This window comes from Sphaerodactylus townsendi, linkage group LG13 (genome assembly GCF_021028975.2).
Source record: "Sphaerodactylus townsendi isolate TG3544 linkage group LG13, MPM_Stown_v2.3, whole genome shotgun sequence".
Lineage (NCBI taxonomy): Eukaryota > Metazoa > Chordata > Lepidosauria > Squamata > Sphaerodactylidae > Sphaerodactylus > Sphaerodactylus townsendi.
Genome location: NC_059437.1, coordinates 55,583,768 through 55,596,152, shown reverse-complemented (window position 1 = coordinate 55,596,152; position 12,385 = coordinate 55,583,768). Strand labels below are relative to the sequence as shown.

Below are 12,385 nucleotides of genomic sequence, written 5' to 3'. Positions count from 1 at the left end.
ACTGGTTGACTCCAGGGCCTGCCAACAGGTAGTTCAGTTTTGGGCCCTTTGCGCAAAGCCAGGCGAGAGGGAGAGCTTTTCGGACCCCCTCCGGCAGGGCTTTGCACAAAGGGGGGGGGGGGGTGCATCGCAGGGAAGGCATGGCTATCGTGGATTTTGCCCGCTTGCAAGTGGGCGTCTGCCTAAGACCCTGCTACGGTCAGCGATGCAAAAGGCACTCTGCGTGTGCTCAGAGGCACGCCCCCCTGACTTTGCAGAAATACCTCTGATGGTCCTGCTTCTGCACACCTGGGGCGCTGGGGGAGGCGGGGCGTGGAGGCCACGTGACCGTGCTACGGGCCCCTCCCTGCAGAGCCTCCCCTCGTCCCGCCCCCCTGCCTTGCCGCCTGCCTGCCTGCCCGGCCGCCCCGGTAGCGCACCCGCTCGCCATGGCCGTGCGGAGCCCCGGATCCGCCGCTGCCCGTCGGTTGTTGCTGCTGCTGCTGGCGCTGCTGTCGTGCCCGGCCTGGCGGGGCTGCTGGGCGCTGCACACCAAGGGCGCCCTCCCGCTGGACACCGTCACTTTCTACAAGGTAAGCCCCCCACCCGCTCGCACCGGCGGCGGACCGACCCTCGATTGCAAAGGCCCGGCCCGGTTGCAGCCCGAAGGCTGGCATTGCAAAGGGACCAGCGACACGCAGGGGGGAGCGTCAGTCCAAAAGCGGCCCCCCAACCCCTCCCGGCCTATCAGGTGCCGGACGGGGTCAGGGGCGCCATCGCATCCCCGCCTGGCAGCCTTTAGGCCGGGCTGCATGGGCAGAGCGCGTTTGGCTGGCGCGCTGGGCGATGCGGGAGGCATTGATTTGCGGGGGGTGGGGGTGGGGGGCTTGTTCCGAGATGAAAGGCCGGCGGGAAACCCTGGCTACAAACTGCGGGGCTTCTGAAAGGGTTTCATTGTAAACACACACACACACGCCCATTTGACAGTGTACAAATTGTTTGCATGTAACAATGGGGAACGTAAAGAATGTTGCATGCACCTGGAGGGGGCGGGTGGGCCTTCCCCACGTACCCCCTGACCCGACCCGTGTCTTTCTCGCTCCGGATTCACAATTGCAACTTTGCCATTGCAAAGATTTCTCCCCGCCCACCTGTCTTTTGGTGGGGGGGGGGAGCCAATGGGAGGCAAGGGGCGGGGGCGGGGCTTGTGCCAGGCACCAATCGCAGGAGTCCAAGTGGATCAAGAGAGCCCCGGCTTGCTTTGCCTCCTGGCAGGATCTCATTGGCGACGGACGGGAGGCGCCGAGCCCCTCTTTCAGGACCGGCCTGCCAGGGATGACCCATGACGAGACACATGACGGAGTGTCATTTTGAAAGGGGGTGTGCCCTTTGCGTGTGCAGAGAGCTTTCCCCACCTTTCCTCTTCCCCTGTGCATGTGCAGAGAACTTTCCCCTGCAGTCACACAGCAGCATGTATCAGGAAATGAGAGAGAATTTGCAGGGTGAGGGGTGTGTGTGTGATACTTTGCTTTTGCACGGCACGCATGCAGCTGTGCTTCGGGGGCGAAGGCCATGTACAGACCTTTCATGTTGTGAAAACAGAACGCTGTTGCCTTGGAGGCGTGGGAACCGGCCCCAGTGCGTGGGAGTTGGCGCCCCACTGGGCTCCAGGCAAGCCCCATCCTGCAGCAGGGCCCTTCCTGAGATGCTGGGACAGTGCCTGCAGGAGCGGAACCCGGTTCTCCCAGATCCTAACCTGACATTTGAACCACTCTGCCACACTGCCTGCCCATTTTCCCCCTGCGTTTGATGGTGCCCGATCTTAAAGAAAACTTGAAGTTCCAGTTGTTAGTTTCAGTTTTGATCCAGCTTATTCAGACTTGCGTTTAATTATAATTCATTCTGATTGCGTTGATTTTTTAAATTATTATTTCATTTGTGTCTTTTTGGAACTGGACACAGAAGAAGAAGAAGAAGAAGAAGAAGAAGAAGAAGAAGAAGAAGAAGAAGAGTTTCGATTTATATCCCCCCTTTCTCTCCTGCAAGAGACTCAAAGGGGCTGACAATCTCCTTGCCCTTCCCCCCTCACAACAAGCACCCTGTGGGGCTGAGAGAGCTCCGAGAAGCTGTGACTAGCCCAAGGTCACCCAGCTGGCATGTGTGGGAGTGCACAGGCTAATCTGAATTCCCCAGATCAGCCTCCACAGCTCAGGCGGCAGAGCTGGGAATCAAACCTGGTTCCTCCAGATTAGATACACGAGCTCTTAACCTCCTACGCCACAGCCTTGAACTCTCTGCGAATGGCATAGGAAAACAAACAGGAGAGAAATATCATGTTGTCATTAACTGGGTTGATCATTTTGTAGATAAATGGCGAGGAAGATATTGCAGGAAACTCTGCTTAAGGTTGCTGCTTTTCGCTGACCAGCGGCGAAGCTTGGAGATTTTCAAACCAGAATTAACAGGGCACATGTTTGTTTATTTAATTTATTTTTATCCCACCCTTCAAATACGTCCCAGGGTGGGTTCAACAGTCTCTGCACATGACTTGGGGCATCGTGCACTAAAGTGGTCCACTTAAACTTAAACTTCTGCCTTTTTTTTTAAAGGTGATCCCAAAGCATAAGTTTGTCCTGGTGAAATTTGACACCCAGTACCCTTACGGAGAGAAGCAAGATGAGTTCAAAAAGGTGGCTGAAAGCTCCGGGTCCAGCGAGGACTTGTTGGTGGCAGAGGTGGGAATCTCAGGTGAGACCCTCTAACAGATTTGCACACAGGTATCTGTATTTGCACACCTGTCTGGACAGAAAACTGTTGGGTATGTTCAGAGGTGGGATCCAGCAGGTTCTCACAGGTTCCCGAGAGTAGGTTACTAATTATTTGTGTGTGCCGAGAAGGGGTTACTAATTGGTGATTTTGCCACGTGATTTTGGCCTTAGTTACGCCCCTCCTCTCAGCAGTAGTGCACAGAACTTGAAGCAGTCTAGCAGGAGGTGCACCGGCGTGTGTGGCAGCCTGCGCCTGAGTGCATTCGTTTCCAGCCCAAGGACCAGCGCAGCGGCTGTGTCCTTGCCACACCCCATCCAGGAATGCCCCACCCCTGGAACGCCTGGCCACGCCCCCGGAATGCCCCACCCAGCCCCATTGGCGCTACGCCACAGTCTGAATCCCACCACCATGGGAACCTGTTATTAACATTTTTGGATCCCACCACTGGTATGTTCAGTCAGATTTTAGAGCAGGTCTGCAAAAGTCCTGAGAAAACCTGATAAATACATAAATATCTTCAACTAGAACCGGCCCACCTTTGGTATTACATTGCAAAGGCTGCCGTTAGACTTTCTTACAGCATACTCAGTTAATTAAAGACCTTCCAAGCAATTAAAGAAGTTTCTCCCCCCCCACCACCACCACCATGATTGGGTGCTGGTTTGCACCGTCTGAGCTGCAAGATGGGACATGGGGGGAAATGTTGGATACAGCACCCCCCGCCCAGCTCAGAGGCCTCCCAGGTGCAGATTGCCCCATTGCCAAAGCAACCCAGACCCCTCCAGCTCTTTCAAGCGGCCTGTAAAGTCTGCACTTCCTTAGGGGGGAAAAAATTTGCCGTCAAATCACATCTGACTGATGGCGACCCCTGGTGGGATTTTCAAGGCATGAGATGTTCAGAGGCGATCTGCCATTGCCTGCCTCCAGGTTACGATCCTGGTATTTCATGGAGGTGTCCGATCCAAATACTTGCTAGAGTCAACCCTGCTTAGTTCCTGAAATCTGACGAGATCAGGCTGGCCTGGGCTATCTGGGCCAAGGCTGCTTAGGAATGATCCCCATTAAAATCCTCATAGCCTGAGCCAAATACCAAGTTCTTCAGAACTGCCTGTTCTTTCTTGCCTGTGAAGATTGAAGCCTTAATGGACCTTGTGGGTGGCAGAACTCTGTTTGAAGCAGTTTCCATTCCTTGTTACCTGGCAGGGCGTGTTGGACCAGTTGACAGGTGACCCTGGCAAGTTCCTCTGTGTGACATAGCAGAGGGTTGGGATCTTGCTTGAACTGGGCTGCAACCTGGACCCCGAAGCTCAGAAGTGTCATCCTGACAACCTCTTGGCTTCAACAGCCTCCTCGGGGTCTCGTTCAGGCTGCTCAAATATTTAAAACGTGCCAGCCTCATTTGGTGGAGTAGAAGAGAAGAAGAAGAGTTTGGATTTATATCCCCCCCTTTCTCTCCTGTAAGGAGACTCAAAGGGGCTGACAATCTCCTTGCCCTTCCCCCCTCACAACAAACACCCTGTGAGGTAGGTGGGGCTGAGAGAGCTCCGAGAAGCTGTGACTCGCCCAAGGTCACCCAGCTGGCATGTGTGGGAGTGCACAGGCTAATCTGGATTCCCCAGATAAGCCTCCACAGCTCACGTGGCAGAGCGGGGAATCAGGCTGGCCTGGGCTATCTGGGAGTAATGGTGGGTTTGAACTTTGCACCCCCGCCAACAAAATATTACGGTTGGGTTTACTTTCCAGATTATGGCGACAAGATGAACATGGATCTGGGGGAGAAGTACAAGCTGGATAAAGACGCCTACCCCGCGTTTTACTTGTTCCAAAATGGGGACTTGGAGAACCCGCTGCCGTACGGCGGCCAAGTCAAAGCCAGCGACCTCCAGCGGTGGCTGAAGAGCAGAGGCATCTACATGGGCATGCCGGGATGCTTGAAGGACTTTGACACGCTGGCCGGCAGGTTCGTGAGCACCGCCCAGGAGTCAAAGCGCACGATTCTCCTGGAGGAGGGCCGGAAGCTTCTGGCAGCTGCTAAGGAGCCCGACAAGAAGTCGGCTGATCAGTACGTCAAGATCATGACCAAAATCCTCTCCCAGGGGGACGCCTTTGCCGCCAGCGAGCTCTCCCGGATCACCAAGCTCATTGAGGAGACCAAGATGAGCGACGGCAAGAAAGAGGATCTGCAGAGACGCCTGAATATCCTCGCTTCCTTCCAAACGAAGAAGGATGACAGAGAAGAGCTTTGACGGGTCGGCGTGAAGGCGGCGAGGTCAGAGTGGGTCGCGGTCCCACCCGGTGCTCCTCGAAACAAGCAAAACCGTCCCACCCCCTTTGCAAGAGGCTGCAGAGTCCATTCTCTTAGGGAGATGCCGTAATCTTTTCGGTTTGCGTTGACGAGGTCCTTCTTCTGGGGACTCAAGAGCTCCACGCGGTCTGAACACCTTCTGTTCCCACGGTACAGGGGCCACGGTCATCATTCCTAGTAAAGACAAGGGCATTTTTGTGGGTGGGTGGCATGTCTGTTAATCCTTTGTTGAAAAAGGCAAGATGGGTGGGTGGGGGTGGGGGTGTACTTCAGAAGGATTTTGTATTTATGGGTGCTGTCCTTACAAAAACTGTTCCCCAGAAGGCCGCTTCCAGGACCTCAACCAGCCTGTTCTTCCTTAGTGGATTTCAAGATGGCCACCAACAGAACATTGGGCAGCTTGTTCTTACTGGCTGAATTCACAAGGTTACGCCTGCACCGACATCTGACCTACTTGACAGTACCCCCGCCCCCCAGCCCCTCACTTTCCAGTTCTGGAAGAAACCGGGGGAACGGTCTGAGGCTGGGTTGCGTTCATCTTGTTGACATCCAGTTCTGGTGGCTTCCCGAGGTTGGGAGTCCTCAGGACTCTTGACCGATGAGGGTTCAAGATGATCACCCCCTGCAGAGTCGTTGAGTCTGTGAGCTGAGGGTTCGGTCAGTGGAGGAGGCCGGGGAGCAGTTAGAGCGGGGTTGACTTTGTGTTTTTTTGGGGAGCACAGGTTTGGGCAGAGCGACACACGCATCCGAGAGGGTGAGGAGCCAGGGATATCGTGTCTTTTACTGAACAGTATTTGCAAATGGGTTGGGGGCAAGTTACGACAGTGCTTAATTTGCTAATAAAGGTTATCTGAAACCGGCATGCTTGTGGGATTCTCTATGGCTGCTTTGTTAAGGAAACCAGTGTCCTCAAATTCCTTGTTGTGCTACTGAATGCAAAGATCTCATTGACCATCTGAAATTTCACTGTCTAAATGCGGGAATTTCCGGGTGTGCAGATTGGCACTTTTAGGAGTGCCAGTCTTTGTGTAAAATAAAAACAGCAGCTCCCTTTTCTTTTTTCTTTGGCCTTGTCTGCAGTCCTTTGAGAGCTGTGCCTTCACCGTCCACTAACTTTCAAGCCTACCTTCAGAATCACAAGAACCAGAAACTGGAATGGTTTTTGTTAAATTAGAATGACACACACACACACACACACACACACACACACCGCCCCACTAGCTGGGCTTATGTCCTACTCAAAGGTCCTGATTAAGGCATTTATTATTCACCAAGCAGCCATATAGATGCATTCATAACAAATCTGGCTGTCTCCATTTGCCCAATTAGATCTTTTTTCTCATGACTAAACTGGTTTATTGCAGATGCTGATATTACACACAACTGTGTGTCGCCATCTCTGATTCTTGTCTTTTTTTAAAATTGTGTTGAAGATTTTTCTTGAGGCTTACTACTTGGGTGTCTCTGTGTGACTTCAGTGTTAGCCCATGAAATTAACCAATCTTTCAGTTATTTCTCATTATATCTTCAGGATAGATGCCATTCGTTATATAGGCACCAAAAAAAGCAAACCATTTGTTCCATATTGGCCATTTAAAGAATGCCTCTGGCAGCACAGGTGTGCATGTGTGCTTGGCAAGTAGTTCACTGGAATGCCCTGCCCATGACCCTGGGGGATACGCGCCTCTTCTCTGGCATCTGAGAATGTTTGGTTAGCGAGCTGAACTTCACAGATGCGGCTACAAAGCTACTTTGCAGGTACAAAAAACATCGAGCACGGAACTCTGAACAAATTTTGACATCAGTTGATGTGATCAGATCAAGGACTGGCATCTTGTGAACGCAAGGAATTCAGTCCAGGTAAGCTCATGGGGCTGTTATAGAAGTTCTCCGCGTAAACAGAGGACTGTGAAGAAACTCCACTACGAGCCCACTGTGCAGTGGAAAGCCACGAGGTAGAAGAAGACTTTATTTACAGTCAATGCCAGATATATTACAAATCTCCAAAATATCTCCAACCAGAATGCAGATCTCTCTCCAGTATTCCAGCACTATCCATCTATATATCATTATACTTTGTAAACACACCAAACAGCATAAAAATACTAAACAAAACAAAAATATCTAAAGGGGCTACCATATTCAGATCATTTTTTTCCTTTTTCATAATGAACAGACAGAATTTTGCTACCCATTTAGTAATATTCTCCTTATCTTGCAATAGTTTTTCACAACAAACTTTATCAGAACAATATGTCATTTTGTGTAGTAGATGCGACAGGCATTTTTTCCTTGCCTCCTCATAAAGGGGACACTTTAATAACATATGCTCTATACTTTCTACAGAATTCAGAGAGCAAGAACATAACCTTGCAGCGTAAGGGTATCTTTTGACATTTCCCTTCTAAGACAGCAGAAGGTAAATGCGCACTTCTTGCAAGAGTAAAAGCTCTCCTTAGATCTTTGTTATCCAGATAAGTTAAATAAGGAGCAGGGGCAGTGGTATATTTCTGTGTATAGCATAGAGGAAAATCTGAATATCTTGCCAGATCAGACTGTCGTGATACATCTTTGATTCTTTGGTTACCCACGAGGTAAGTGTTCCATGTATAACGGACCCTGATTAAAACTCAGGAAGCGGAATGCTCCGCCCCGGGCAATCTTTTATCTTTTAAACTTTATTGCTGTGGAATCACAGCTAGATACATCTTCTGCTTATCTGCTTTATGCCCTGTCTTTCTCCCCAAAGAGGACCCCCCCCCCCCGTGGCGTAGAGTGGTAAGCTGCAGTACTGGGGGACGCAGTGGCAAACCAGCCCATAAAGTCTGCCTGGTAAATGTCAAGGTGCGACGTCACCCCGTGGGTTAGTAATTACCTAGCGCTTGCACAGGGAACTACCCTGTTTCCCCGAATATAAGACATCCCCTAAAACAGGGGTTGGGAACCTTTTCCCCTCAAAGAGCCATTTGGCTCACCACCAAAGAGCCATTTGGCTCACCCCCCCACCCACCCACCCACTTGCTCGCCCCCCCGTCCGCTCCCCCGCCGACTTGCTCGCTCACTCGCCCTCCCTCCCCCCGCCCGCTCCCCCCCCCCCCCCGTGGGCTAGAGATGTGCCCGCCCTGCTTCCTGCAGGGCGGGCGAAGAGGGGGCCAGCGGCTCCGTTCATGGAGCCGCAGAACAGCGGGGGAAGAGCCGCATGCGGCTCGCGAGCCGCGGGTTCCCGACCCCTGCCCTAAAAATAAGACATAGTAGAGGTTTTGCTGAAGTGCGAAATATGAGGCATCCCCCGAAAGTAAGACGTAGCAAAGTTTTTGTTTGGAAGCATGCCCGACGAACAGAACACAGGAAAATAAGACATCCCCGGAAAATAAGACATAGCGCATCTTTGGGAGCAAAAATTAATATAAGGCACTGTCTTATATTCGGGGAAACACGGTATATCTTTTTTTCTCCCCAGTGGAGGCCCAGAATAGCTTCTGTTCTCCGTTGTGCCCCCACGACAATCCATAACAATGCCCAAAATTACCCAGTTCCTATGGCAGAGCGGGGATTTGAATGTGGCTCTCCCAGATCCTAGTCTGGCTCTGTAAACGGCTACACCACGCCGGCTTTTTGCACGCATCAAGGCCTGAGGGCATGCCCAGCTTCATAGAAAGCCATCTGGTCTAGCTTCTTTACCACAGTGGTGCTTGCAGAAAACCTACCTACCAGAAGAATGTAAAAAGCCAAGCCTCTCTGTCATTTCCCCATCCATCCACACACAACTGTTATTCAGGGGTATATTGTCTCCAAACATGGAGATTTCATTTACCCCGTGTGGCTAGTGGTCATGAAGGGGCCTCTCCTCTCTTCTAAAGCTGCTAGCAGCCAAATCCTGTGACAGTGAGTTCCACAAGTTAATTATGCATCGTGTGAAAACATGTTTTGCCTGTTAACCATGTTGAGTGTTATTCTATGGCAGTGATGGCAAACCTTTTCGAGACCAAGTGCCCAAATTGCAACCCAAAACCCACTTATTTATCGCAAAGTGCCAACACAGCAATGTAACCCGAATACTGAGGTTTTATTTCAGAAAAAAAACAGTTGGCTCTGAGGCGTGCGTTACTCAGGAGTAAGCTTGGTGGTAGTTGGTGGCTTTGCTTTGAAGCAACCGTGCAACTCTTCCAATGGGTGAATCACGACCCTAGGAGGGTTTACTCAGAAGCAAGCCCCATTGCCAGCAATTGAGCTTACTTCCAGGTAAAGGATTGCACTTTAGTTCTTCGTATGAAAATCAGTGGGGTTTAACAGTGCTTAACAGGGTTACCTACACTGCTTCCCCAAAACTAGGTCTTAGGTTTAATCCTAATAATCAAGCCCAGCAACCCAGGCCAGCCTAGATGTGGGGGCGGGGGCGACTCTATTCCCGTGTGCCCACAGAGAGGGCTCTGAGTGCCACCTCTGGCACCCGTGCCGTAGGTTCGCCACCACTGTTCTATGGGTACAACAGCTTGTTGAACACTCCAAACACATGGTTCCCTGTCCAGAGGGTGCTGATTCTCTTTTGCCAAAGGCATACCCCTCCCAATCTGTTTTCTTAGGAGAGAGGTATTGAAGGCCTGGGACCGGGCACAAGCCAGCTTAACTACGTCAAAAGAGGCAAGAGATAGGATGCAGCAGCACCATTTATTTATTTTTTGTTTTCCTTATTTTACAAAATTTATATCCTGCTTTTCTGTGTTCACAAGGGCCACCAAAGGGGCAAACAAATTGGAACATATGTGATGAAATCAAATTTTAGTACCATTAAATCAACATCCCCACCCCCCAAAACACAGACAATTCAAACAATGACGAGGTCAGGGATTACTCAGAGATGGCTTGTGATCGTGATTTATGACTTCCTTCAAAGACGGGATGGGGCAAAAGGGGGGAGGGTCAGCATTCAGTGAGATGGCTGGCGGAGGAAGGGGCTACGGGGCCAAAAGGGGCAAATAAAACTGGCCACAGATGCTGAGCTTTGGGGAAAAGGGTTCCCTCCGCCCACAGAGACACACCCACTTTGTGCATGCACTATTGAGTGGGACAAAGAAGCCTTCTTAGATCAAAGACGTGAGCCGAAAACGTCTTTGCAGCACCTGCCAAGCACAACAAGGCACAGGTCTGTTTAACCGCAGAAAATTGTTCCCTGGCTATATGAAAAGAGCCAAAATCACAGGGTTTCCTCTCATTTTCTGAATGAGGCAGTAGCCGGCCCAGTCATTTCTAGAGGGTGCCTCTTGATTTGACACCCAACGGTTGGTTTCCCAAGTCTGAACGCCTTTCACTCTTCTGCACCCGCTGGTAATTTCCACTGCCCCCTATCTGTCTTTATGAACTGACTTAAGGAAAGACCAGCATCTGATTATCTGCTGGCTTTTATCCTCTTGAGGGCCATCCTCTCGAGCAGCAGTGGCGTAGGAGGTTAAGAGCTCGTGTATCTAATCTGGAGGAACCGGGTTTGATTCCCAGCTCTGCCACCTGAGCTGTGGAGGCTTCTCTGGGGAATTCAGATCACCCTGTACACTCCCACACACGCCAGCTGGATGACCTTGGGCTAGTCACAGCTTCTCAGAGCTCTCTCAGCCCCACCTACCTCACAGGGTGTTTGTTGTGAGGGCGGGAGGGCAAGGAGATTGTCAGCCCCTTTGAGTCTCCTGCAGGAGAGAAAGGGGGGATATAAATCCAAACTCCTCCTCTTCTTCTTCTTCTTCTTCTTCTTCTTCTTCTTCTTCCTCTTCTTCTTCTTCTTCTTCTTACCAGTAATCCTTGGGAAATGTTACAACTTGTTCTGCACCTGACATCACATCATCTAGTTGAGTTTGCAAAGCATTCTGACCTCTGAAAGAGGAAGAGGAGTAGTAGTTTGGATTTATATCCCCCTTTCTCACCTGTAAGGAGACTCAAAGGGGCGTACAAGCTCATTTCCCTTCTCCCTCCCCCCCCCCACAATACCAAACACCCTGTGAGATGGGTGGGGCTCCAAAGAACTGTGACTAGCCCAAGGTCACCCAGCTGGTGTGTGTTGGAGTGCACGAGCTAATCTAGTTCACCAGATAAGCCTCTACAGCTCAAATGGCAGAGCAGGGAATCAAACCCGGTTCTCCAGATTAGAGTGCACCTGCTCTTAACCACTACTACATCATGCTGACTCTCAAGAGCAGACTTGGTGTTTCTTCCGTGTGCCCCAAAACATTTCCAGTCCCACCCACCCACCCACCCACCCCCACTCCATTTCTGGCTTTCAACCTCTCCCCTGATGAAAAGTGACAAACTTGATATTTGGGCTCTCTAGCAAAAGAGTATTGCATGACCACTGTTACTGGCATTCACTGAATAATATAATGCAAAAAATAAACTTGACTTTGAAACAAGCCCAAGGTGACTTTTTACAGAAGGCGGCTTCACTACTTTTCAGTTCTGTTGGGTCAACATTCTCATAACACCTTTTATCTCCTTCCTCGCCCCTGCCTGACTCCTGCCCTCTGGACTTCTGGCCAAAGGGCTAATGATGTGTCCTAAAACTTTGTGTCGGTGCAATAAGAGGGGAGCTGAGTAGTTGCAAACAAGGATAGCTCCAGGGGTTGCGCTCAGCCATGATGGGAAGCAGAGCTGCATTTGGGAGCCCCTGAGATGCATCCTCCCAGCACTCAATCATGAATCTGTTGGACACTCTCTGTGTCGCAGAGGGCTGTGATTTTTAACCTTCCCTCCTAACACTGCCAAACAAACACAGATGGTTAAAAAATGTGTGTAGTTGGTGGAGTCTCCTTCTTTGGAGGTTTTTAAACAGAGGCTGGATGGCCATCTCTGTCAGGGGTGCTTGGATTGTGTCTTCCTGCCTGGCAGGGGGTTGGACTGGATGGCCCTTGAGGTCTCTTCCAACTCTATGATTCTATGGTAGGAATCTGAAGCCCAGATAGCCTGGTTCATACTTCATCAAGCTTCCTTTCAGCATGGCCAATTGGCCATGCTGAAAGGGGCTGATGGGAATTGTAGTTCCTAAACATCTGGAGAGCCGCAGGTTCCCTACCCCTGTTCTATGGTTTAAAAACATTTTTCCTGGTGGAATTTATCACTGGTCCACCTCTGCAGTGGTGTTCAGAGAGCATCAGTGAAACTGAACGGCAGTTCTGGGGTACCTTAAAGCAGGGGCGATAAACTTATTTGTTACAAGGGCTGGATACAGTGGTGGGATCCAAAATTTTTAGTAACAGGTTCCCATGGTGGTGGGATTCAGACTGTGGCGTAGCACCAATGGGACCGAGTGGAGCATGATGGGGGCGTGGCCGGGCATTCTGGGGGTGGGGC

General features: G+C 50.9%; 1 protein-coding gene across 1 annotated transcript; it reads left to right on the top strand.

Moving 5' to 3' along the window:
- The first annotated feature begins 356 nt into the window (after positions 1-356).
- Positions 357-5,913, top strand: ERP29 (endoplasmic reticulum protein 29). The gene is made up of 3 exons (XM_048515030.1): positions 357-572; positions 2,589-2,727; positions 4,492-5,913. Exons 1-3 carry the CDS (start codon positions 429-431, stop codon positions 4,992-4,994), a joined length of 786 nt encoding a protein of 261 aa, XP_048370987.1. The 5' UTR covers positions 357-428; the 3' UTR covers positions 4,995-5,913.
- The last annotated feature ends 6,472 nt before the right edge of the window (positions 5,914-12,385 follow it).

Bases quoted from the DNA above. Each gene is read 5' to 3' on its own strand.
- ERP29 (XM_048515030.1), top strand. From the start codon at position 429: ATGGCCGTGCGGAGCCCCGGATCCGCCGCTGCCCGTCGGTTGTTGCTG. The intron at 573-2,588 runs GTAAGCCCCCCA...TTTTTTTTAAAG, and splicing joins ACACCGTCACTTTCTACAAG to GTGATCCCAAAGCATAAGTT. The intron at 2,728-4,491 runs GTGAGACCCTCT...TTTACTTTCCAG, and splicing joins GGCAGAGGTGGGAATCTCAG to ATTATGGCGACAAGATGAAC.